We start from the raw sequence: 26334 nt of genomic DNA, 5'->3' as shown, positions 1-26334 counted from the left end.
CTTCGGACTCCTTCCATCAATCTCTGTACATCACTTTCGGTCACCTTTTTACATGTCGTATCCCACATTCTTTTGAACTGTTGCTCATTTGTAGCAATTTTACCACTATTTTTCAATTTTCTTTTCATTATTGCCCAATAATGCTCTACCGGCCGGAGTTCTGGGCAGTTTGGTGGATTTGCTAATTTCGGTACAAAGGAGATATTATTTTCAGTGTACCATTCTAAAACAGATTTGGCATAATGTGAGGACGCTAAATCAGGCCAGAATATGACAGGCTCGGTGTGGTTTCTTATAAACGGCAATAAACGTTTTTTCAAACACTCTTTCGTGTAAATGGATTGGTTAATCGTACCCGTAGTAACAAACGATTTGCTTTTTTGACCACATGTACAGATGGCTTGCCAGACAAGGAATTTTTTTGCAAATTTATCAAGTTTTTTTGTTGTAAATTTTTTATCGGCATTCCCTCTTTGATTTGCCACATAGAACTGCAAACCTGGTAATTGCTTAAAATCTGCTTTCACGTATGTTTCGTCGTCCATCAAAATACAACCAAACTTCGTCAAATATTTTGTATACAACTTTCGAGCCCGGGGTTTACATAATTTATCCTTTGTAGCATCGCGATTAGGAACTGTAGTTGCCTTGTACGATCGTAAACCTGCACGCTGCTTGATTTTTTGGACATACGATTTCGATACCTTACATTTTCTGGCGACGTCACGGACAGAGAGAGTTGGATTCTTCTTAAAATGCTCGATTACTTTTTTTGCCTTAGTTTTATCAGCAGGACCGCGTTTTCTACCCGAACCACCTTTTCTTGAAACAGACAATCTGGACTGATAATTAGCCAATACCTTTTGCACGGTTGACTTGTCCAGTTGGCTAGACGACATTTTATAAATGTTACGAATTTATAAACTCCAAATAGCCCTAAACGATAGTTTATTCTTCCCGCTATTTAACAATCAAAGTGACAGATGTCAGTTGTCTTTTATTTTATATATTTTTTTTATTAAATGCTGACCACTTTTTATCGGGGACAGACCTTATATTACACAAAAAGGAAAGGGGAAAATACACTAAAAATTGGAAAGAATTAGAACGATATAAAGCAACTATACAATAGAAATATAGACAAATTAATCAGTCAAATCAGATAACCATAGCTTCTTTAACCTCTCCTTGAACGACGCAACCGATTGTGCCTGCCTGAGCGACACAGGCAGCTCATTCCACAGCTTCACTGGACGCACTGCGAAGGACTTGTTGTATCCTCGAGATTTGTGAGGAGGGATGGCAAGTGATAAATTCGCGCTCGAACGCAGACGGTGGCCACTGCCTTCAGCCAGAAATTGAAATTTTTGAGAGAGGTATACCGGAGAAGAAGGTGTAAAAAGAACATTAAAGAGAAGAGAAAGAGTGTGGAGATCTCTACGGCGGCGGATTGGAAGAAAATTGAGTTTTTGACGGTAGTAAGACACATGATCGTACTTCCGTAGTCCGAAAATGAATCTTATACAGACATTCTGTAAGCGCTCTAACTTGTCTAGGAGTTCTTCTGTCATGTCAAGATTTACGACGTCACCGTAGTCTAGTAAAGGCAGTAACAGAGACCGGGCCAGCATGGCTTTGGTATCAAGTGGAAGAAAGTTCTGAAGGCGCCTTAAAGAATGGAGAGAACCAAACAACTTTTTGCTTACTTCAGTGACATGAGGAGCCCAGGAAAGTGTCTGATCCATGGTGACCCCTAGATTTTCCCGGCCGGATTTTTTTTTAGACCCGGCTCGTACATTGGTAGGTACGAGCCGGGGTTTGAACCCGCGACCTCCGGATTGCAAGTGGCACGCTCTTACCGCTAGGCCACCAGCGCTTTTTTACACACACACATCGGTGAAGTGCGCCCTAAGATCGTATAAGTGGTTTCACACATTTGTATACAGTTTTTTTTTCCTTAAAACCGACTCGCGCCTGACCGGTTTCATATTTTCTTGTTACGAATCAAAATGTTCCATGAAAGTTTCTAATGTTTCTATACTGTCTATCTATTATGGACCATAATTTATGGTCCACTATTGTTAGACTTTAACAATAGTATAAGTGGTAAAAAAATGCTGTTTTATAGGTACAGTCACCTGCAATTATATGTTACACAACAAAGGCCGCAAAAATATCTGACACGATCTTATTTGTAGACTCATAACTCATAAGAGCGTGTCACATATTTTTGCTGCCTTTAAAGAGTAACATATTATTGCTGGTGACTGTACCTCTTGCGGTTGATCGGATTTAAATGTTTTCTATGGATCAGCCAACAATTTTCGCGATCAGGTAATATAGCGATTACAGGATTACTTATATTATAATTACGCAGAGAATGACTAGAGTTTCTAATCCATTCATTACTTATAAATAATTAGAATATCCATGCAGTGCTTAGCCAAGGTGCCAATCGTAACCGTACGGAGCAACGTAGCGAACGAAACACAACTGTCACTGTCGCACTAAGCCCCCCCCCCACATCTAGCGTCTTTCGAGCGTCGGCGTCTGTCGGCGTCTGGTCAGCGCTATGGAAAATGACGTCGCTGCGCAGTTGCGTCGACGTTGCGTCGAGCGCGGCCATACAGTTGTAGACGCCGACGCTCGAAAGACGCTAGATGTGGGGGGGGGGGGGGGGGGGGCTAATATGGAAGACTCATAGAGATTAGAGAGACCACCGTATCGTTCGCCACGGAGCGAACAATTGTCATCATGGCTATGCACCCAGATGAACTCACTTCATACAACATATAAGAAAGAAATGCTTATTACATTTATTATTTTGACTCATTCACCACTCACGCCGGCACATGCTTGCATTATTTGTATGTTATATTTTTAAGACAATGATATGCCATATGCCATTGTCATTCTGCCAAGCTACTAATCGATTGGGCATTCTGCATAATAAATATAATGATTCATGCTCGGACGTCGTAGTAGACGAATTTTTACCGACGCAAACGTTTTGCGTTTGTTTGGCTGCTAAGATTAATCTTAACAACTGAAATAAATGTCATATATGTACTAAGAAAACGTGATCAAGGCCTCCAGTGCCAAATTCGACCTATGCCGCTGTGGCCCGGTGGCCGAATGGCACAGGCACCTGTCGCGATAGCAGAGAACGCCGGCAGACGTGGCTCACTCCGCGATTTCGTCGCTTTGCTACAGGTAGCTAAAAGTACATCCGTTCCACCCCAATTTTGGGGAAAGCCATAAGCCGTGCGTGGCGCTGTCGCCACCTAGCGGCCATATCTGTGCTGATCGTAACAGACGCGTTTTGTTAGAGAGTGAGTCTTCTGTACGTAATACTATTATTTACCTAGTATTATTATTTATTCTGTGACGCCGTACATATTTAAAAAAACCCGACAAGCGAGTCAGATTCTAGGCGAATCCGAGGGTTCCGTACTTTTTAGTATTTGTTGTAATAGCGGCATCAGAAATACATAATTTGTGAAAATTTCAACTGTAGCCATCACGGTTTATGAGATACAGCCTGGTGACCGACAGACAGACGGACAGTGGAGTCTTAGTAATAGGGTCCCGTGTTTACCCTTGGGGTACGGAACCCTAATAAATGCCTCCTAAAGAAAATATTGTCTAAAATGAAACCTTGCATCAGAACTGCCGTTCTTGTATTAAACTCTTTCCTTATTTGGTTAAGTGTAAAAACCCGGACCTATAACGTGGTACGCACTATCACTATTATCTAATGTTCCAAATAATCCAAATACTAGTTATCTTACGAGCAAACATGACATCAACAAATACTGTCTTCGTATGACCAACTCTTATTATTAGACTATATGATCACGAGAATATCGTATATTTTTAGATCATAATGCACGCCAACTTAGTAATAGAACTCGATAAAATATATCGTAAATACGCGATAAAAGTAATTGCAACGATTTTATATTGCCCTGAAAGCAATGTACAATAACCTTCAATAATATGTTACTCTTCGATGGCCGCAAAAATATGTAACACGCTCTTCTTCTTCTCCGTCGAATTACTCTTGGCAGAGCAGTCGTGGTAACGTTGAACGACGAAAGATTCTACGCCAGTTCTCCCTGGCAGATGCTTCTCTGGCACATGTGTTAAGTGGGGTGTTGGTAAGGGCTTTTATCTGGTCCGTCCAACGCATTGGGGAACGTCCTCTTGACCTACAGCCATTGACCCGTCCCTGGACAACAAGTCTCTCCATGGCCTGCTCACGACACGCTCTTATGAGCCAACAGGAGTGGTCATTTCTCCATACAAACGTACTCGACTGTTTCCTCTGTGGGTTTTGAAGCTAGAGCAATGATTTTATCAACACAGATTAATATTGTCAATATCTGTATGGGACCGTTTAGATTTTTTTGATATTTTTGTTTTTTATGACGCTAGAGCCCTTCAAAAATGGCCAAAATGGCCTAATTGACTATGCCGCAATGAGAGGCGTGATATTCAAAACTGATATCAATTAGCCAAAAATGCAAAACGGTCCGATACAGATAATTTCATAATCATTTAGATTTCCAAATTTGGTTACGATTGGTTAAGTTTTGGAGGAGGAAACAGTCGAGTACGAAACCTCGATTTTTGAGTTTTTGACGCAGGATTTTTTACCTTGTCCTTATCGCACTAGTTTTAGGAGCCGCTTCCGTTAGCGAGACGGGTATATTTACCTAAAATATTTAAATCTCAGCTCCTGTTTCGTCTTATGGCTCTACAAATAAGATCGTGCCTGATATTTTCTGCCTTCGTTGTGTAACATATTATTGCAGGTAACTGTACATACGGGTTTGTGCCAATCGCAGTGGTGAGTGCGGGATCAACAACGGAAAGAAATATACAGAAGATGAAGTTATACTATAGCAGGCGTGTCTCACTCCGTGATTTCGTCGTTTTGCTACAGGTAGCTAAAAGTACATCCGTTCGACCCCAATTTTGGGGTTTGCCATAAGCCGCGCGTGGCGCTGTCGCCGCCTGGCGGCCATATCTGTGCTGATCGTGACAGACGCGTTTTGTTAGAGAGTGAGTCTTCTGTACCTAGTACTATTAAATTATTTATTCTGTGACAAGAGTAACATATTATTGCAGGTGACTGTACAATTATACATATTATATTATTGTTTAAGTGCAGGTATAGTTGGTCAAGCAGATGTTTTCAGTAGAAAAAGGCGGCAAATTTGAAAAATATAGAGGCGCGAAGGGATATATGTCGTCTCAAAGAAAATTTGAATTACCATCTATATTTTCTACATACATAATACTGAAATTCTAATTAAAAACATTTCTAGCGCATATGACTATTGATTCATTTATTAAAATGATTGCAGCCAAATTTTTTCTTCATACAAAACAATATAATAGATATAATGTCAATAATTAATGGTACAACCGAGCGGTCATCATCATCAATGAACGATAAAATACGTGACTCATAACACCTGCACTTTTGGCATTCTACTCCACTGCAATCAAATCTCAACTTATACGTATTACTATTACAATGTACACACGGTTGGAACTTAGAGAAGTTTGAATTGATCAGCATATTACATACACACAGTCGGCGTTTAGTTTCAATCTGTTCGATATGATACGAAGTACAGTCGCCATCAGATATATCAGAGCGGCTAAAGCGGTCACAAATATCTGAGCACGCATCTATTGTCGATGCGTTAGAGTGCGTGTTCAGATATTGTGAACACCTTGGCCGCTCCGATATATTCTGATGGCGACTGTACTAGGGTGGTATTCCATCTGTCTGTCTCACATTTTGCTTAGTGAGAGAGTGACACGCAATGCACATTGGATAAAGAAATATTGCGGGCATCTTTCTCCTCCATATCACTCTAATTACGCATTAAATAAAAATACAAATTGGCACAGGATAGGCAGTGTTAGGATAGTTCGTTTTTTTTTAGCATTAAAAAATAAGGTAAACAATCTTGATGTGTCTTTTAATTGAAAAGCACATTTTAAAAATAAGTTACGGCAAATACGTAACAATTATGAATCTCATACGATCTTTTATATTCTTCTGCTTGCATAAGTAATAGCTTTTGATTTTTAAAAAGCGTTTTTCAATTAAAAGACATGTCAAGATCGCTTACCTTCTTGCAAGTTCTTGCTAATGCTAAAACTATAGTTTTGTTATGATATATTATATAGGAGTAAGAGGCAAACGAGTAGACGAATTGCCTGATGGTAAGCAATTACCGTCGCCCATGGACACCTGCAATACCAAGGGGAAGCAAGTGCGTTACCGGCCCTTTAAGATGTTTTTGGCACTGGTATTGTCGGTATTACGAACATATAATAGCGTTATTTCATCTGTCCAATATCGAATTGGACAGGTGGAATACCACGCTCACCGGCTTTGGCAATACAAGGTATGGGTTGCTACTAAAGTCTGTATCTTTAGGTATTTAAATAAAAGTTTTTGGCAAAAATTTAATTTTTAGTACAAGCTTTTATCGCTGACTGTACTTTTCTTACGACAGACAACTAATACTCATCGAGACAATTCTAAAAACCCCTAACACAATTAAGTTGCGTTGTTTCATGACAGAGTTCCTATGGCCACCTACTGTCTCCATCATCAGATCAGCTCGATGGTAACATAATTGCATTGTCATCCGATTTATACATGCATGCAAAATTTCAGCTCAATCGGAAACCGGGAAGTGGATCAAATTTAACTTGCAAGATTTGATTACAGACAGACAGACAACGGACAGGTGAAAGTAAATAAAAGCTTGTAAAAAGTAAACAAAATCTACCCTGAAATGGCCCCTTAAGCCAGTTGAGGGTAGACGAAAACATTACATGATCATGACATGACATGATCAAATAATGTAGGATGTAGGTTAAAGTCAGGTCGTTCAGTGACTGATCCAGGCGGGTAACCAATAAATGTTATAACTACCCGAAAATGTACAAATTATTTGTTTTCTTTTATTAAAATACCTATAAAGATACAGAGTATAGTATTTGGTACGTAGGTAAACATCGTACTACGCAGGTATGTATGTACATAATACGAGTCAGAAATAGCCCAAGGCGAGCGCTACCTTAAATGCTTTATATATCCTGTCCAGAAATACGACTTGACGAAATATAAGGGCAGTGTCAAAGGGCCTACGTACGTATATTACGCTTTATTTATTCTTAGAAACAACTACACATTCATATAGGAAAGTGCGAAGGTTTTTATTAGACACGTTATGCGGTTTTCATTATTATTATACGGATATAATTAGGGCCCCATTCGGATTTTGAAATAGACATCTATTAGATATCTTTTAGACATCACCAAGATACGATAGCGATATGTTTAAGATCGAACCTGTCAAATTTGACATTTGCGCGATTCTGGCGATACTCTTGAACGATTTCCACAGGATATGACTTAGAGATCCAATTCACATCTAATAGATATCTTACTCTATGTAACGTAAAAGTGACATTGGTTGCCCGAATTGCGCTGTAAAAGAGAACTAGTTGATATCTAAACTATAACGTATCTATTATCTAGAATGGATCTAGTACGTGTCGTCTCTTGTGAATATCTTGAAGTTCGACTACGGCAGTTAGTTTCATAATAAAAAGGAACCGACATACTTAAGTGTTGACAAACATTGTATACCATCATTTCTTATTATTTTTATGATATGTATATATGAGTCGCTTAACTTCAAACTCGGGTAAATCCATCTGTCATATTATGCGATTTTGGTACTAAGAAAAGGCAATAGAGTAGATTTTTGCTGAGAGGGTCGAATGGATTTACCCGATTTTGAAGTTAAGCGACACATATGTAGGAGGCAAACGAGCAGACAAGACGCCTATTACCGTTTCCCATGGACACCCGCAACACCTGAGGGGTTGTAAGTGCGTTGCCGGCATTTAAGATGGGAGTACACTCTTTATCACGACGATTCTAACGATAAAAAGCCTAAACTGATGATTTTATTGTGTTAAGAAGAATGTAGGGGTAAGAGTAACAATATCAAGAAGCAAACTAACAGACATGCCTAGTCAGTTAAACAAAAACTAAAGCTACTAGGTACTTAATAAGTTTTTGGCAAGAATTTAATTTTTGGTACAAGCTTTTATCGCTGACTGTACTTTTCTTACGACAGACAACTAATACTCATCAAGACAATTCTAAAAACCCCTAACACAATTTGGTTGTGTTGTTTCATCACAGAGTTCATATGGCCACCTCCTGTCTCCATCATTAGATCAGCTCGATGGTACCATAATATTGCATAATATTACAAATTTCAGCTCAATCTGAAACCGGGAAGTGGATCAAATTTAACTTGCAAGATTCCATTACATAGTTACATACAGGTGGACCTAATAAAAGCTTGTTAAAAACAACACTATGTCTGATTTTACTGTATATCCCATAGACACTATCGAAAGCCCAAGTGTAATGTAATGACACTAATGACACAAACAGTGTGTATTACGACACCCCATTGTCAGCCATAATGGTTGCACAATGTTATCACTTTCCCAGTATTGTGCTTTTCTTTAACGGGATTATATGCTTGCCACTATCTAGGTTTAAATCTAGTTAATCTAAGTTTTTCTATCCTATGTACAGTCGCCATCAGATATATCGGAGCGGTCAAGGCGCTCACAAATATCTGAACACGCCTCTTTTGTCAAGGCGTTAAGAGTGCGTGTTCAGATATTGTGAACACCTTGGCCGCTCCGATATATCTGATGGCGACTGTACACCGCAATCCACTACCAATACAGCTCTTACCGAAACAAAGAGCAAACGCCCGCGCGTATCTCTAGCGAGGACCGTTTGACTCAAATCAATTACTCAAATTATACAAAAAAAAAATCCTATGTACAGTGGCATAGCGAGAACTAATCTAGCTGTGGGCGAAATCGCATCTACGAGGCGAGGCCCTTTTGTTTTACTGTGCCCGAGGGCCTATGTTAAAACATATCACTAGTTTTTCAAGTTGATTACCTACCTATTGATCAAGATATTTCACTTTAATTATAAGTCAAGATCTAGAGGCTCACAACTCAAACGATGGGAGGATGAAATAATAGCTACTGTAGGACCATTCTGGACAACACTGGCCAGGCAGAGGAAATACTGGAAAGAGTTGGAGGAGGCCTTTGCCAACAGGCACACTGAACTTCGAGACTTCATATAAAAATCAATCCAAGCAAACAGTAGTTCAGAAGAAGAGGCTATACAAATACAAATAAGTTAAGAATCAAAACATACCTCCCATTATTAAGAAAAACTTGTTATAAAATAAGTGCCTCAATCGAATATAAATAAATAAATAATAATAAATGTATTTCTTCTTGTTCTTAATGTCTAATACTTATCTCAGAGTTTTTTTTTTTTTATTTAAAATAGATATTATCATTTAGCTATGTTTCTTAAACCAAGTTTTACCTTACAACTAATAGAACCGTTATTAAAATAGTTTTGATAGCTCGTATAAAGATATAGTTCTTATCAATATAGAATGCTCAGCGTGGCATTCACCTTCACTGATTACATATTAATGAGCCAAATAAACAGTAGTCACCGTTTCAAGATAACAAATTAGTTTGCCGCACCAAAATATACCTTATAATGTTCAACAGTGGTATCCATGGTGATAGCTGTGCGACCAAATGTTAAGGTTCAAATTTGATTAACAAGTAGGACTGTTGCTTTTCTGGTGACACAAACCGTAAGTAAGTTGACTTGAGGTCCTTTAAAGAATTATATTTTACTTTTTATAACAATGACTGTACATTATTATGTGGATAAACGATTGGGATAAAACAAATGAGCATTTGGTAATACATCACAATTAAGAACTTAGAAGTTATTATTAAATAACTACATAGGGTCATCGCGCTAATTTTGGTCCAGCTTTACTTTTCGTCCACTTGACGAAATTGGAATAGAAACCTTCATTGCTGCACAAATTTGAACTTATTGTAATCCTTAATATCTAAACAATTTATCTATATACATAAAAATTATATTTCGCGTTAGCAAATTATAAATGAAATGTATTATTTGCTAATCCGTCAAGTGGACGGAAACTGACACTGGACAGTAAACTGAAGCAATTACCCTATTTGAAAAAGTTTTAAATAATCCTTGCTTCCAGCTGAGAATGATGTAAGTGAGCATTTGTACTGTAATATGGGAGGATAGATTCAGTACAGTTTTCAGGTGTTACTTTTGTTTGTAAATCATTCACCAGTGCAGACTACATATTTAACTAAATTTGGACTGTGAAGTGATTTATTTAATCTCATAATAAATGTAAATAGCGTCTTAACACCATGTACTGCCCACAACATTAGATTTATTGCTAGATGCATCACAGATTACTATGTTATTTTTAGATTTAAAAATACAGTGAGTGATAAATGAAAGTGTGGACTCACCTTGTTGTGGGGCAGCACGATGAAGGCACCGCCTCCCGCGGACTCCACGATGATCGCCAGGAACTTGGGGTTCACGGCGCAGAACGTAGAGTCCCAAGAACTCTTCGACACCCTAATATTATCGTAACACTGTTCACGCTTAAGGGGTTGCCCGTACACATGGCGAAATTTAGAACTACGCACCACTCTAAACGACATCTGGAAAAGAAACACAGTCCGACTACAGCCAACGAATTTGTTTAAGTAATTTCATCTGTAACATAACCTATATGTATGACCTATATTTTGACACTGTTAACTTGTTAATATATCCAACTCACTTTTATTTGTATATATCTATTATAGTATTTACACTAGAAAATGCAATGAAATCATTTGAATTTAACTCAATATTTAACAGAAAATAAAATTGAGAGCTACTAAGGAACGAAGGGAGGACGGTTGGGAGAACGAGCGAACTCCATATTTGGTAATGCCTACTGCCACAACATTTACTAACTTTATTTTTGCTTTTCTAATATGTTACCAATCTTGAAGGAGGGTTTTTATGGTTGAGTGAGTAGTTTGAAATATACTAATTAAATTTATTTAATATTTTCGACCATATTAGAATAGAAAATCAAGTTTCCTTTTGGGTAAACTTTTCTTTATTTATGAACGCGCCTACTGAATGTCAAATTCAACAAATTAGTGGATGCGTTCATAACTAAACTTTCAAGATACAATCTTTGATCGAAATAAAAATCGAATCAACTCGATATATAATAAAAAAAATTGTGACAGCTTACTTTAGGCACAATTCTCATAGGTGCACTTTTTCGAACTAGATTTTTTTCAGCCTCAGGTGTTTGCGCGTGATAACTTCGACATCGTTCTCTCCCTAATCTCTTTGCAACCGGTGCACGAGAGATATTTGGGCTCGTAAAGCTATTGTGCCTTCGCACTTCCTGAAAATTGTTTGAAAATAAACAAATGTTAAAAATAGTATATTTAGAATTATTAATTTCACTAGAGTCTGTGCAGAAAGAGAAGAGTCGTGGAATGTAAGGAAGCCCATACATTCTGCGACTCTTCTCTTTCCACACAGACTATAAATTAGTAAGACTATAAAAAAAGTAAAAGCATTGCATTGTTAAACAGGCCGTAAACAGGCAATTAAAGAAAATAAAGTACCTAATTATAGTAGGTACTTCAAAGGTATCAATTACACTTTGGGTTAACGTTCGTTTTAAGAAAGCAAAGATCAATCCAATACTCACCCCATCTACTTCCATGTTCATGTTCATTTTAAAAGCTTCAACTTCTCTTACAGTTAATTATATGTAAGCTTAATCCAAATTGAAACACTAAGTATTATAGAAAAGGAATGATATAGCAGAAAATCTTTTATGATCAATCACAGTTACATGAGAATCATAATAAAATGAAACTGTGGGTAGATAGCAAAAATTGACTGAAGTCATTTAAACTGTGTTCAAATCAAAACCAGTGTTATTTTATTTCGTATATAATACATTTTTTAAATAAAACCTTAGTCCCACAAATATACAAAATATTGTTTTACACTTATATTTAGCAATCGAATCTAATTACATGAATGAATCGATTGAATGCGATTCATACATTTACTCATGAACGCATCCTTTACTTTGCAGTTCGCACTTGACACTTGACCAATTGTCAGATTTGACAGCAGCCAGCGACGAAAAAACGCACATTCGGTGAAAAAAATTGAGAAAACATTTTATTAATTTAAACGATTAATCTTAGTGAATTTCTGTGTTTGTGTAAAATGTTATAACTAGATGGTAATCGGATTTGGCATTGATTGAGCTTACGGGATATGGAGGCTACAGTTTCGAAGGTAATTTTATTATTCTCTTGTTTTTACTTTAGTAGGTATATTATGCCTCGCTATTATATTTCATGTTTTGGATGATAAAATAAATATTTAAATAATAACATACTGTGACGTTCAAATGAATTATCAATGGAACGTGTAGGTGATGTTTATTTACAAGCTTTCTTAAAGGTATTCAGCAATATTTATCAAGTTTATATTCCAATAAGTTTATATTTCACATCTAATCCTGCTTAGTTAAAATTGTGGCGTTTAATATAACATTATACTTATCTAATTACGCAAATTTTTAATGGTATGCATGAAAATACATTAATTTTAAAATTTATACCTAACTGGCTACCTACCTACTCAAAGTTAAAAAAACTTCATGAATATTAGTTTCAGTTATTATTTTCAAGGTTGATGTTGATTTGAACATGATATACCTAATGACCTTATTTGTGGCTGACTGTTTAGAAACATTTCATGGCTGCCATTACATGGCATTTAGAATTTTAATGTATCTATGAAACAACATGAGAAGTTTTGTATTATTTATTCACACTAAACGGAAACGGATACCACCAATAGCATGATGATTGAAAAAAAGCAATTACATGTGATGTACTGTTCAAGTTCTTAAATTGATTGTATCAATACTGCTCAGTGCTCTGTAGACTTATAAACCCCCAATTCCAATTGTGTGTAAAAATAGAAACAGACTTAGGGGCTATTCATAAATTACGTCATTTCAAATTAGGGGGGGGGGGTCTGGACATCGGATGACGGTAGCATGCAGTAGGAGGAAACGGGGTCATTTGAAGCATGATTTTTGGATGATTATAGGGGGGGGGGGGGTCAAAAATCGTCAAAAAACGATGACGTAATTTATGGACAGCCCCTTACACATCACACACTTGATATTTTTTGTTGAACATGACATAATATATTATAATGTTATGACTCACACATGTTAATGATATTATGAGGCATATTTTTTACAGTCACGCCAAGTTTGGTGTTTTTTCCCGTTATTTTACAATCTAGAGTTCAAGCCAAACAAGAATTGATCCATAAATACAAAACAACTGTTGAAAAAAATTGTTACCCCCGCCCCACCACAGAGACAAATCTAACAAACACATAAAAAAATCGAAAAACTGTATGGGCTGCAAGGTGTAACACAAAAACTACATACAGACATACACTATAGTCTATATCTACAGTAAACAAACAATTTGTACATTTTCTGGTAGCTACCTATAACATTTATTGGTTAACCAACCAAATACAAAACCGTCTCGATCAGTCACTGAACGACCTGACTTTAACCTACTTTAATTGATCACTGGCATAAGGAGCCATTTGAGGGTAGATTTTGTTTACTTTTATTTAAATACCTAAAGATACAGAGTTATAGAGAAAATAGAACATCAAATTTTATCTGTGATCGAAAGAGCTTCTTACAAACAAACTGCTTGTTGCATTGAGTCATTAGTCTGTCTGATGACGTCATTTACCTTACCGTACGTTTACGTTATCTCATGTTATTAATGTCCATGCTTACTCGACACGTTTTAATGTCCATTCAGGTTGTAATTGTATGAGATTTGTAATTAAACCATACCATCTTAGATAACTAATAAATTAAATGATAATGATCGACTCCATGGTTTACTAAACAAATTAGTGCTGCACTCTGGCGGCAGAACATTGCAGTAATACCCCCTATTATGTGCAGGGGCGGGGAGGCGGGCTGGCGGCGGTCCTCGGCGTGGCCAACGTCGGGTCCCTGCTCGCTGCTCTCAACCTGGTCGCCGACCTGCACCCTTCAGATAAGTAAGTCACTCACGGCATTCTCTACCAGTCAACCATATATGCTATCGCAACGTGCGGGTGCAGCATGGTTCCATTTTTATCGCCTGTCACTATGCCCGTCACTTTCGCACTTACATATTAGAAAAATCACGAAAACATGTCTAATAGTTTTAGTATAAAACAGCTAGTGATATACATAGGGCAATTCGTCATTTACTAGCCACTCTTTAATAAATGGCAATATTTTAATCAGAATTATACTTTCAGAGTTATTAAGGTAAAACGATAGAAGCCACGCAATCTTCCGTCGCAACTTACGAGCGGCGCGCAGTACCTTTTGTTCCTTTCTAATTTTCTCGTTTTACGCCCCCTCTTAACACTAATTAGATCGAATTTTAGGGTTCCGTACGCAAAGGGTAAAAACGGGGCCCTATTACTAATAGTCCGGTGGACGGCTGCATGAAACAAACCCGATAAAAAACCGGGCAAGTGCGAGTCGGACTCGCGCACGAAGGGTTCCGTACCATAAAGCAAAAAAAAAACGGAAAAATGCAAAAAGAAAACGGTCACCCATCCAAGTACTGACCACGCCCGACGTTGCTTAACTTTGGTCAAAAATCACGTTTGCTGTATGGGAGTCCCACTTAAATCTTTATTTTATTCTGTTTTTAGTATTTGTTGTTATAGCGGCAACAGAAATACATCATCTGTGAAAATTTCAACTGTCTAGTTATCACGGTTCGTGAGATACAGCCTGGTGACAGACGGTCGGACGGAAGACGGACGGACGGACGGACAGCGAAGTCTTAGTAATAGGGTCCCGTTTTACCCTTTGGGTACGGAATCCTAAAAAATAGAATATACCTACTCCGTTGTCCGTCTGTCCGTCCATCTGTCTGTCACTAGGCTGTAACTCATGAACCGTGATAGCTAGGCAGTTGAAATTTTCACAGATGATGTATTTCTGTTGTCCCTATAACAACAAATACTAAAAATAAATAAAATAAATATTTTAGTAGGGTTCCCATATAGCAAACGTGATTTTTTTGCCGTTTTTTGCGCAACGGTACGTAACTAACCCTTCGTGCGCGAGTCCTCCGCACTTGGCCGGTTTTTTAAAACCTTCTTTTGCACAATGAGGCATAGATCATTAGTGGAGTTGGTTAGCAAACATTCACATACCTGATATCAACGGCAATCATTGCCCGGGCCACTGAACAATTATCGCGCCGCGCCGCGAGGCCGCTCGAGCGGGTTGGAGATTTGGAAAATTATTCGTAACTAGCTTTTTCCTGTGACATCGTCTGCGTGGAATGTTATTAATGAATTAATGATCAATAATAACTATCTTATGCGCAGAATAAATAATAGTACCAGGTATAGAAGGTTCACTCTAACAAAACGCGTCTATTACGACAGATATGACCGCGAGGTGGCGCAAGCACGAGCACGCGTCCGTTTCGTGCGAGTGCGGCAATTACTACGGCTAGACACCAACATTGGTGTGGGCCGCATGTACTTGTAGCGACGCGACGAAATCGCGGAGTGAGCCACGCCTGTCTTATGTCCTTCCTCGGGCCCCAAACTATCTCCATACCAAATTTCACCTAAATCGGTGCGGCGCGTCATCGCGAACCTTGTCAAAGTGCTCGAATCGATATTTGGCTTAGCCGCGCAATTGAGTTGACATCTTTGGAGGTCAAAGGGATAACAGAGTAGATGAGACAGCAACACTTAACTGTACCTTGGACCTTATGGCTTTTGTAATAAGGTCCACCGATTGACAGTTAAATGTAGGCGATGGTACCTACACTTGGTACTCAATAATAAGAGGCTTGTCTTGTCCACAAGTGTTTGATAACGACCTATTTCTGGATATAAAATGCCTATTGAATGTCATAACATTACAAATTTACTGTTAAAATGCCATTTGATTTTGAACTTTTTTATATGCGCACTAGAGTCTTGTTTCAGTTGTGCGTCTATTCTATATAATTGTTTAGGAATTTCAATTCTAAAACAATAATAGTCTTTTAATATAACAAATGCTATCTATCTTAAGCGCCTCCGTTATCTTACTATCCAATTCTAAAAGAGCGTAATTTACAGAAACTTCAATCGAACATAAATCTTTTCTCAAATAAAGCAATTCACGCGTGTAAACGTTTTTTAAACGCTTCAGTTTTACGAGGCAGAGATAAAGTTTGTTTACATTTCACCTCTTAAATTTTACTTTGATCTACGTATAGAAGTATAAGACGCGTTTTTTTTCTCCATTACAACTTGAGGAACGGAATACGTAATAACTTCATCCTCACGTTATCCCGGCATTTTTCCACGGCTCATGGGAGCCTGGGGTCCGCTTGACAACTAATCCCATGATTTGACGTAGGCACTCGTTTTTACGAAAGCGACTGCCATCTGATGGACCAAACCAGAGAGGAAAGGGGAAACTAGGCCTTATTGGGATTAGTGCGGTTGCCTCACGATGTTTTCCTTCACCGAAAAGCAACTGGTAAATATCAAATGATATTTCGTACATAAGTTCCGAAAAACTCATTGGTACGAGCCGGAGTTTGAACCCGCGACCTCCGGATTGAAAGTCGCACGCTCTTACCGCTAGGCCACCAGCACTTAAACCTATGTAATTGTAATATTATATAGCGCCATATGTAGTGCCCAATTGATAGATGTCCTTTATGTCCCCGTTGACGACCAACTGAAAACAAAAGAGGGGAAATTTCACCTTTACTTCTTAGGTCATAAAATTTTACGGCGACGGCCGAAGGTCGCAGACGACATGTTGAAGATTTACGTTCTGTGGTTTAATTATCTATTACCGTTATTAGCACGCGGCTACGAGTAAGTTGAGAATAATTAATAGATTCCTAGCATATTATCCTGCAATTCCTATACAATAGGTACTTATATTATAAATCTAAATGTTTGTATGAATGTTGTTACACTTTCAAGCAATGAAGAACATCTAAACTGATTTGGATTTGAAATGCAATTTTTAGATATAATTATGTACCAGTCGCTTTTCGATCAAAACATAGAAAAATCCCAATCCCACTAGGCCATACTTTTTCCTCTGATAAGTTTTTTTTATGATATACCTAGGCCGGTTGTAAACGTCCGGTGTTTTCGTCGGTAACCGGACCGTGTTTGTGTATGTGGCTACCTCAGAGCATTTAGTAACTGGCGACGCCAGGGCTGTAATTTTCTGTACAAAACAGGCTGCCGATTTTTGCGGAGGAGGGGCACGTCAAATCTATGGCTATTTCTACATGATTTGTACGTAACGTACAGTCAAGGAATTTAAATTCCGACCCATTTCGTACTTTGTCACAATGACAATCAAAATCAATATGAAAGCCGCTAGAGACCTCATACGGTTGTCACTGTGACAAAGTACGAAATGGGTCGGAATTTAAATTCCTTGACTGTACAAATAGTCATGTCAGATAAACATAAATAACAAACATATACATATGGGGCTAATTTGGCTTACATATTTCCTTTACAATTCTGCTTAAACGTCCAAAAACAGGCAAGCCGGTGGGAATTGGCTTTTATGGACGCGCCGCCACTGTTCTACAGTGAAACATTTAAGAAAAACACTTGTTTACAACTTCGCATATTCATTCAGTTATCTTTTTGAAGATTACGCAATGTATGTTTACTGTTATCCAACATAAGCTATGTGGATGGCGGATTTTAGGTGATAGCGGGTTACGTAACGCGCATATTGTTGCTTAATTTCATCGTTGAATTATGTACATTCTGAGTCAATTAGATGCATGTATGTAATACATGGTAAATTTGCATTAAGTGCCATTAACTACAATATCTGGGTGACCGAGCTTTGCTCGGAAAATCTGTAAAAACTCAAAAATGCGCGTTTTGTTAGAGATAAAACCTAGCTAGATCAATTTTTCGCCCCCGAAAACCCCCATATAGCAAATTTCCGAGCCCTTTCCGAGATCAACGAAATATATTTTGAGCTAAATTTATTTTTTTATACTGTGTACAGCTACAGACTTTAATTGTTGAGCCCTTATTATTCGACGATGTTAGAGTTTCTGCCGTTTTACTGAGTATGATAGATATACATATGACTTAAAATGTATGTTTATTTATTGATATAAGCTCACGCAACAGCGATGTATACATATTAATGTGCCTAAATGAAACATTTTAGGCGGCAAAAGTAGTCAAACATAGGCCCTTAACATCATAAGGTTAAAGAGGTTCATTGCGTAACGACACGGTTTTTTTAATTCTCTCTTTACCATGCTTGTCTGTGTTACTAGGTATTAATTAAATTAATCGAATTAGGAAACTTGCCTCGAACCGTCAGAGTCCTTGTGTCATGGTCAGGTAAAGTTTATAAGTAGGCGTAAGCGTGTAAGTCTAAAAGCGACCCATATTATTATATATCGCTGTATATAGAGCCAATCCACTAGAAGGCCATTTAGGCCATTCTTCTAGTTTTTTTTTTTACATTTCACTCAACTAAAAATAGAAATCTTTGACTTATGTATGTTTATATTTCAGGATCACACCAAGACGAGGCTGCGTGCTGACACTCTTGGGCTTCGTGTATTTCACGACGCTGTTCGAGCTACTAAACACACTTGCACTGTCCACCAGTCTACGACAAAAATACCGGCTTAGTTGTGGAGATGTCCTCGACGTTACCAACAAGTGAGTCATTGGACAGGCGAGGCCTACCTCTGTAGCTTTAGGTATTTAAATAAAAGTAAACAAATAATTTGTAAATTTTCGGGTAGTTATAACATTTATTGGTAAACCAACCAAATACAAAACCGCCTGGATCCGTCACTGAACGACCGGACTTTAAACTACTTTACTTGATCATGTAATGTTTTAATCTACCCTCAACTGGTTTAAGGAGCCATTTGAGGGTAGATTTTGTTAACTCTTATTTAAATATCTAAAGATACAGCATATATAGCTTTCGGCCTCATGTATTTCACGAGGCTGTTCGACCAACTAAACACACTAGCACTATCTACTAGAGAGTGCCGAACGCGCACGGCACTGGAGCGCGCGCAGCGGGTGTGTAATGTTTTTAATAACAACTATTTTCGAATTTTGATTTTGCATAATTCGAATTGCATAATTTTGAATGCAGAAATGATTATTAAGTATAAAAACAAAATGAATAAGAACAAATTACATAATTTCAGAAATAATAAGAATGCAGTTGCATAGTAATGTATTTGCATAACAGGCAATCAGTATAATGATCACTTTGTATACTATTTAATGCTCATAACGTTCTTTTTCCATAAAAACCACGCACGCCTTTCAAAAGTCCGGGACCCCGTGGTCTCGAGAATTTGTAAGAGACAGACAAAATAATAATAACAATACACGTCTATACACGCCCCACTGCTGGGCACAGGCACCCTCTCATGATCGAGAGGGTAATAAAATGTGTACTATGTATTATATAATAAGTCGGTTCTGGCGTTTCGCCGGCCGCTGCCGAGGCACGCTCGCTTCGTTCGCTCGGCTCGCGCGCTGTAGGGTCACAGTTCTACCTAACACTCCTCCTCGCTTCGCTCGTCGTCGTACCTAACGGCGACCTGCCTTAAGGTTAAATATGTAAGTAAGTTGTATTATGTCACCCGATCATTCTTTAAAATATAATTCTACATTTTAATCTTAATACTAATAAACTGTATGTTATAACAAGTAAAATTATTCCTGATGATCGTTATAATTTATAAACAACGTTTTTATGATTATAGAACATTCTGTAATTTAATTATTATAACGAATAATATTATGGATTTTGTTTCTATACATTATGTTTATTATGAGTTTTAAAAGTAGTTAAATGTAATTATGCAAAATGTTTGTATTAAAATGGAACGTCACCCCGCGCAGCACCCCCCGTATTCAATATCGATGCAGACTTATCTTAGAGTGTGTCCACAGACAACAAGAGACATATTAACTCACATTTATAGACGGGGCTAACGTAAATTTTATTCAATTACCTTTATTTACCGACGTTTCGACACAGGTTTCACTGGTCGTGGTCGCGGCTGACCCGTCTATATATGTGTGTGTTCAAAACGCGAAAGTTTAAAATATTATATGTATAACAACAGACTAACTTGGAAATTTCCCACAGACTAGTGTCAGCGGTCCAAGCCGCGTTCTGCTGCATCACGGGCGCCATCGTGTGCCTGTGGTCGTGCACGCGCGACTTCGCGCGCACCTCGCACTTCGTCTCGGAGGCCTACGCGTGGTTCGGGGCCGCTTACTTCTTCTACGACATCTGGTCCATGTACTCGGTGAGTGTAGTGTTGCAGCGACACGGCCCATCGTGTGCCTGTGGTCGTTCACGCGCGACTTCGCGCGCACCTCGCACTTCGTGTCGGAGGCCTACGCGTGGTTCGAGGCCGCTTACTTCTTCTACGACATCTGGTCCATGTACTCGGTGAGTGTAGTGTTGCAGCGACACGGCCCATCCTGTGCCTGTGGTCGTTCACGCGCGACTTCGCGCGCACCTCGCACTTCGTGTCGGAGGCCTACGCGTGGTTCGGGGCCGCTTACTTCTTCTACGACATCTGGTCCATGTACTCGGTGAGTACATCATCTATCTTCCCCTAGCCGTTTTCGGCCACAGTGACTGCTTTTTACCACTAAGAGTGTCGCTGGTGCGCTCTCAGGTGACTGACGTAGCCAATCTTTGCAGCAAATGTGCGGCCACACTCGCTGCAGGTCAGCACCCCTACGATGTAATTATATGTGATAACCACAGGTGGTCTAGCCTTTAGCTCGTCACGTTTAAGAGTCTAGTTCTGTTCTGTCGGTGAGTGCCGTGGTGTTGTAGCGACACAGACTATACCCCGTTCCAGATATTAAACTTTAGATCACAGAATCTAGGAGCAATCACTTACCCCCTTATTCATAAAACTTTACGGGATTGATTTAGTTAAATTTAATTTTGACTCCTTACAACTACAGTCAAAATGACAGATAAGGACAAACGATTATTAGCTAACTGAGGTTTATAGCGCGTTTACGAATAAGGGGGTTAGTATGTATATGAGAAAAACATCGATAATTGAGTTTATCGATGTAGGAACTCCCTTTCGTTTGATTTCGTCCCCAAAAATCGTGTCTGCAAATAACTAATTATTCCCATAGCGGCAAAATCCACTGTCGCGTACAGAGCCAATTCCCTCAAAATGAGCAAAAACGTCAAATTGAATTTAATTCACGTTGTTTTTAGTGTTCCGTGTGGTTCCGTACAAAACTTTGTTCACGGAACACTTATGGGATCACTTCGGTCTTACAAATCAGTTAAATGCGTTTTTCTCAGAGACCGTTTGACTTAGATACCTACCTAAAATTTGGAACAGTTATAGCAATTACCACCACTCATATTGTAAATAAGTCAAAACTGCTTATTTTTTAAAGGTACACGTCCAAATGACGATTGGTGACGCCAAAGGCAAGCGGAAGACCAAGAACGGTTCACTGACCTCTGCGCCTGTCAAACAGGCGCCATCTTTCTTCGCATACTGCAAGTAAGCATATACACGGTGGCCAAAATATAACTAAAGTGTCATTTATGGAACTTGCTAACTATGTAAACAAACCGCCATATTGAATTGTCTCTGAATAATGAATGTACTAGCGACTTTTGTTTACATAGTCACAGAATAAATAATAGTACTTGGTACAGAAGACTCACTCTCTAACAAAACGCGTCTGTTACTATCAGGACAGATATGGCCGCTAGGTGGCAGGAGCGCCACGCGCGGCTTATGGCTAGCCACGTGTTGCAAAGCGACGAAATCGCGGAGTGAACCACGCCTGAAATAGTTAGCAAGTTCCATAGAATAACACTTTACATTCCCCTTGCCAGGGAGGTGTTAGAATTATAGTGAGCAACTTTTACTATGGGACCAACCCCGAAATCGCGAAAATATAATTACCCTCCCATAAAAAATGGAGCCAATATGTATGAAACAGCTAATATTTTTTTCGCGATTTTGTGGTAGGTCCCATAGTAAAAGTTGCTCAGTATAATTCCAACACCTCCCTGGCAACGGGAATGCAGTAATTTTTTAGACGAAAAATCATTTGGTGCGTATAGTTTTAATAGTGTATAATACAATTATATTTTTATTTCAGACATGAGCCCGTGATACTGATGCATCATCTATTCATTGGTGGCTTTGGTTTCCTGACTATTGTGGTGAGTCTTCTTTTCTTACAAATAATCGAAATTGTAATTATAAAATAATATAGGCAAAAGTGTATGGAACCAGATCGCTCATCAAGTAAAATCCGCAGTTGGAAATCGCGATCTGATTGTGCCAGACAGTCTGCCAACAGGGAGAGATGGCGGGAGATCGTGCAAAAAGCTGTGTCCGCCTCTTCTACCGACGCGGACGCCTCAACGTGACCACGACCGCTCTGTCACAGAATAAGTAATAGTATTATCATATAGAACGGCCACGCACCGCCCCACCCCGCCCCGACTCGCATTACCTCACCCCGCGACAGAAATCTAGCGGACTTCTGGCGTACTCTCAGTTCGGTTAACGACGCGATGACGGAACGTTTAAAATGATAAACGACAGAGAAGGATTTTATTATAAAATATCCACATTTTGTGATATGTTTTCACTTTAGCTTATTTATTAGATTAGATTATTCAGCGTGAGCAAAATTAAATTTTGCCTACTAATCGTTGCTTATCATGAACAGTGGTACAACTAAAAATGAAATGCTATTGCATTTAATATTCTATCTTTTACTGGTAAGATTTAAAGTCGAATGGCATTTCATTTTGTTTTGTGTCACTATTCATGATAAGAGTCGTACTGTCTTCGCGCGGCAAAGTAACTTTTTGCACATGTTGTTTTCCACCCGCAGTACTTCCGCGGCGGCCTCGGCGACTGCGTGTTCGGGTTCGTGTACCTCATGGAGCTCTCCACGCCCTTCGTGTCCCTCCGCGGCATCCTCTCAAGGTACACTCGTTCAATATCATCACACTGGCTCTTGAAGGATTCATGGAAAATAACTTAAATTGTTATATTATATGGTGTATGGAAAAAAATATTAATCCTCTCATAAAAAAAAAAATGCATATACTGATTTAAAAAATAGCACACTACATAAGCCATATCAAAACTGTAGGGTTAGAAACGTTAGTGGGCCCATAACAAAAGCCTTATTGAGCTTATTGTGGGGCTAGTTCAATCTATCTGTGTAAGATTGTCCCATAACATTTAATTATTTAAATATTCTCTGTAGGCTCAAAATGAAGTCCACCCGGGTCTACCTGCTGAACGGCATATTGATGTTACTCACGTTCCTGTTCTGCCGAGTGCTCAGTCTGCCGTACGTCTGCCACATGTACAGCAAGGCCGTGGGGATGTCTTACTTACAGGTAACTTATAAGATGAAGTCCGCCCGGGTCTACCTGCTGAACGGCATATTGATGTTACTCACGTTCCTGTTCTGCCGAGTGCTCAGTCTGCCGTACGTCTGCCACATGTACAGCAAGGCCGTGGGGATGTCTTACTTACAGGTAACTAATAAGAGGAAGTCCGCCCGGGTCTACCTGCTGAACGGCATATTGATGTTACTCACGTTCCTGTTCTGCTGAGTGCTCAGTCTGCCGTACGTCTGCCACATGTTCTTTCAGGTAACTTATAAATATGTCAAATATCTCATTTTGAATTATCATCATCTTCCTCGCGTTATCCCGACTTTTTGCCACGGCTCATAGCAGCCTGGGGTCCGCCTGGCAACTGATCCCGAGAATTGACGTAGGCACTAGTTTCATAAAAGCGACTGCCATCTGACCTTCCAACCCAGAGGGGAAACTATAGTCCGAAGAAGAAGAAAAACTTCGCAGAAGTAAGCTTGTGGTTCCAAATCCGGCACTTTTAGCGGTAATAATTTGAAGGAAATTATATGTATTGACCATGCTACATTAGATAATTCAATAATTATTAATAATTAAAGAGCCTGATAAAAACTGCACGCTTGCTTCTGTGGAGTTCTTTCTAATGCTAAAAAAATGAACTATAGGCCTTGTTAGGATTAGTCCGGTTTCCTCACGATGTTTTCCTTCACCGAAGCGACAGGTAAATATCAAATCATACCTCAATACTATTTATAATACATTTGTTTTTCCATCCCCAGGCCGTGCAATCGCTACCAACCGGCTGCAAGGTCTCCATACTGATCCTGCTGCTGCCCCAGCTGTACTGGTTCTACCTGATGTCGGCCGGCGCGCTCAAGGTGTTCCTCGCCAAGCCCGAGGAGAAGCGCAGTTGACCCAAGCGCAAGAGGAGGCGGTAGACACACCAAGAGGAGGCGGTAGACACGACGAGGAGGCGGTAGACACACCACTCACCGGTGCCCGGCCCGTTACTCAGGTGAAGAGTATCGTTCACCCAATGTTTTTAAATCCCCATCTTTGCAGATTTATAATTAAACAATTTACATTAAAGTTAAAAGGACTGCGTCATAATAGTCCATAAACCAACAGAGTTGAGAATTAGGTCATCAAATAGGTATTTCTGTGAACTTAATTTCGTTCTATGGGCGCCAAGCGGAATTCCATTGCAGAACTGAGATATTGGTATTTTAGTCAAAATTTCGCCTCCCTTATTACCTAGCAATAATACCTAACTCTCATTTCTGTTGGTTTTTTGGAACAGGCACTATACAAAGTTCGCATGGTCCTTTCATGTGGCAGACCCATGTTAAAAATATCTAATGATTTTAAAACTTAGTTTATTAAATATCAGTCATTTTTAAGTTGAATATTGGGTGGACTGTATTCAAGTATGGATGCTAAGTAGGAATAATTGCGTACATTGACCATGTTCCTATCTCTGTCACACGCGCATTTATTTTACTGTCGCTTTTACACAGTGGCATTGTGGCACAGTGGCAGCGCCATCATGAGCGGGACAGAAATATAATTACGCGAGTGTGATAGAGATAGGACCAGGCGGGTGAATGTACGAAAATTTTCGTGCTAAGCGTCCTTACTTTATCTTGTTTCTTATAAAAAGTAAGGATTTACTATTGACGCGGAATAGTAAAGTTGGCGTCACACATTTCCTTTCATATGGGTCTGCATATGCTACTCTACATATGCGACTCTACATATGGCTCTACATATTTGACACTACTAGAAACTTTTCACATAGCTGTATGTTACGAATCCGGGCTACCACGTGACAGGCATAGCCTAGTGTGGGGCCACAGGACATTGATAAGTACTTATAAGGTTTTTTTTTATAAATATTCTTTTCTAGCTCTATTTTTACGCGTAATTGTAGTTTACGTTTCAACTCTACATTACTGCTAGAGGCAGAGCCTTCCTTCTATTGTCCTAAACTTATCATTTAATTTTATTTCGTAATTATGTAATTGGAAAGGGAGAGGGGAGGCCTTTGCCCAGCAGTGGGACACACACATAGATAAAAAAACACATTTGTGACGCCAGTTTTACTATCCGGGGTGGAAGTGGAATGAAAATACCGCGATGTACCAAAGATCAACCATTTATTACTCAAGTTCTTCCCGCCCTCTTCCAAATCACCCCTTTACTGTTTCAATTTGGACGGAATTTATGTGACTCTAAAGGGGCCCACAGATTACCAGTTCGCCGGACGATATCAGCCTGTCAGATATTCGGAACTGTCACTTGTTTTGCGATTAACGGACAGGCTGATATCGTTGTGCGAACTGTTAATCTGTGGGCCCCTTAATAGCAATACCGGGTGTGGCTTGTACGAGCCAATAATTAAAAACTTAGATTGTACTCCTCAAACGGTGACACTTTTGTTCAATAAGTTTTAAAAATTATGAAGTCTGACTTCCTTTTTTCATATACATAAATTTAATATTATCTTCAATGTACGCCATTATCATTGTGATTGACGTTGCTTGTCACGCCTTAAAACGTAACAAAATTCGCAATATATTGCGTCTTAGAATAAACTTTAAAGTGTATTAAAAATCAAAATAGTATTTTATGCAACAGTTTTATAAGAGGGGTCAAAAAATGTGAGTGGCGTGGGTAACAATGTGAGCCGAAGGCGAACATTGTTAATAAATACGCCATGAGCATTTTTTGACTACTTATACAACGTTGCATACAATGCTTTTTC

At 39.0% G+C, this 26334-nt stretch overlaps 2 protein-coding genes across 2 annotated transcripts in view; one reads left to right on the top strand and one right to left on the bottom strand.

Annotated features, from left to right (window-relative positions):
* The window catches only part of LOC134674701 (coronin-1C-A), a 29781-nt gene extending 17917 nt beyond the window's left edge, over positions 1-11864 (bottom strand). Inside the window, exons 1-3 of the mRNA XM_063532826.1 lie at positions 11736-11864; positions 11265-11423; positions 10477-10674 (exon numbers count right to left, since the gene is read on the bottom strand). Of these exons, the coding sequence (XP_063388896.1) occupies positions 10477-10674; positions 11265-11423; positions 11736-11762 (384 nt within the window). The 5' untranslated portion in view covers positions 11763-11864. The remainder of the gene's footprint in view (positions 1-10476; positions 10675-11264; positions 11424-11735) is intronic.
* A 297-nt stretch (positions 11865-12161) lies between these two features.
* LOC134674832 (uncharacterized) overlaps positions 12162-26334 on the top strand; it is a 37656-nt gene continuing 23483 nt past the window's right edge. The window contains exons 1-10 of the mRNA XM_063532984.1: positions 12162-12340; positions 14061-14158; positions 18698-18847; positions 20310-20472; positions 20624-20764; positions 21605-21714; positions 22325-22388; positions 23072-23166; positions 23453-23729; positions 24350-24481. Of these exons, the coding sequence (XP_063389054.1) occupies positions 12320-12340; positions 14061-14158; positions 18698-18847; positions 20310-20472; positions 20624-20764; positions 21605-21714; positions 22325-22388; positions 23072-23166; positions 23453-23729; positions 24350-24481 (1251 nt within the window). The 5' untranslated portion in view covers positions 12162-12319. The remainder of the gene's footprint in view (positions 12341-14060; positions 14159-18697; positions 18848-20309; positions 20473-20623; positions 20765-21604; positions 21715-22324; positions 22389-23071; positions 23167-23452; positions 23730-24349; positions 24482-26334) is intronic.

This window comes from Cydia fagiglandana, chromosome 20 (assembly GCF_963556715.1).
Source record: "Cydia fagiglandana chromosome 20, ilCydFagi1.1, whole genome shotgun sequence".
NCBI lineage: Eukaryota > Metazoa > Arthropoda > Insecta > Lepidoptera > Tortricidae > Cydia > Cydia fagiglandana.
Note: the sequence above shows the minus strand (reverse complement) of the source record. Positions and strands in the feature narration are given on the sequence as shown.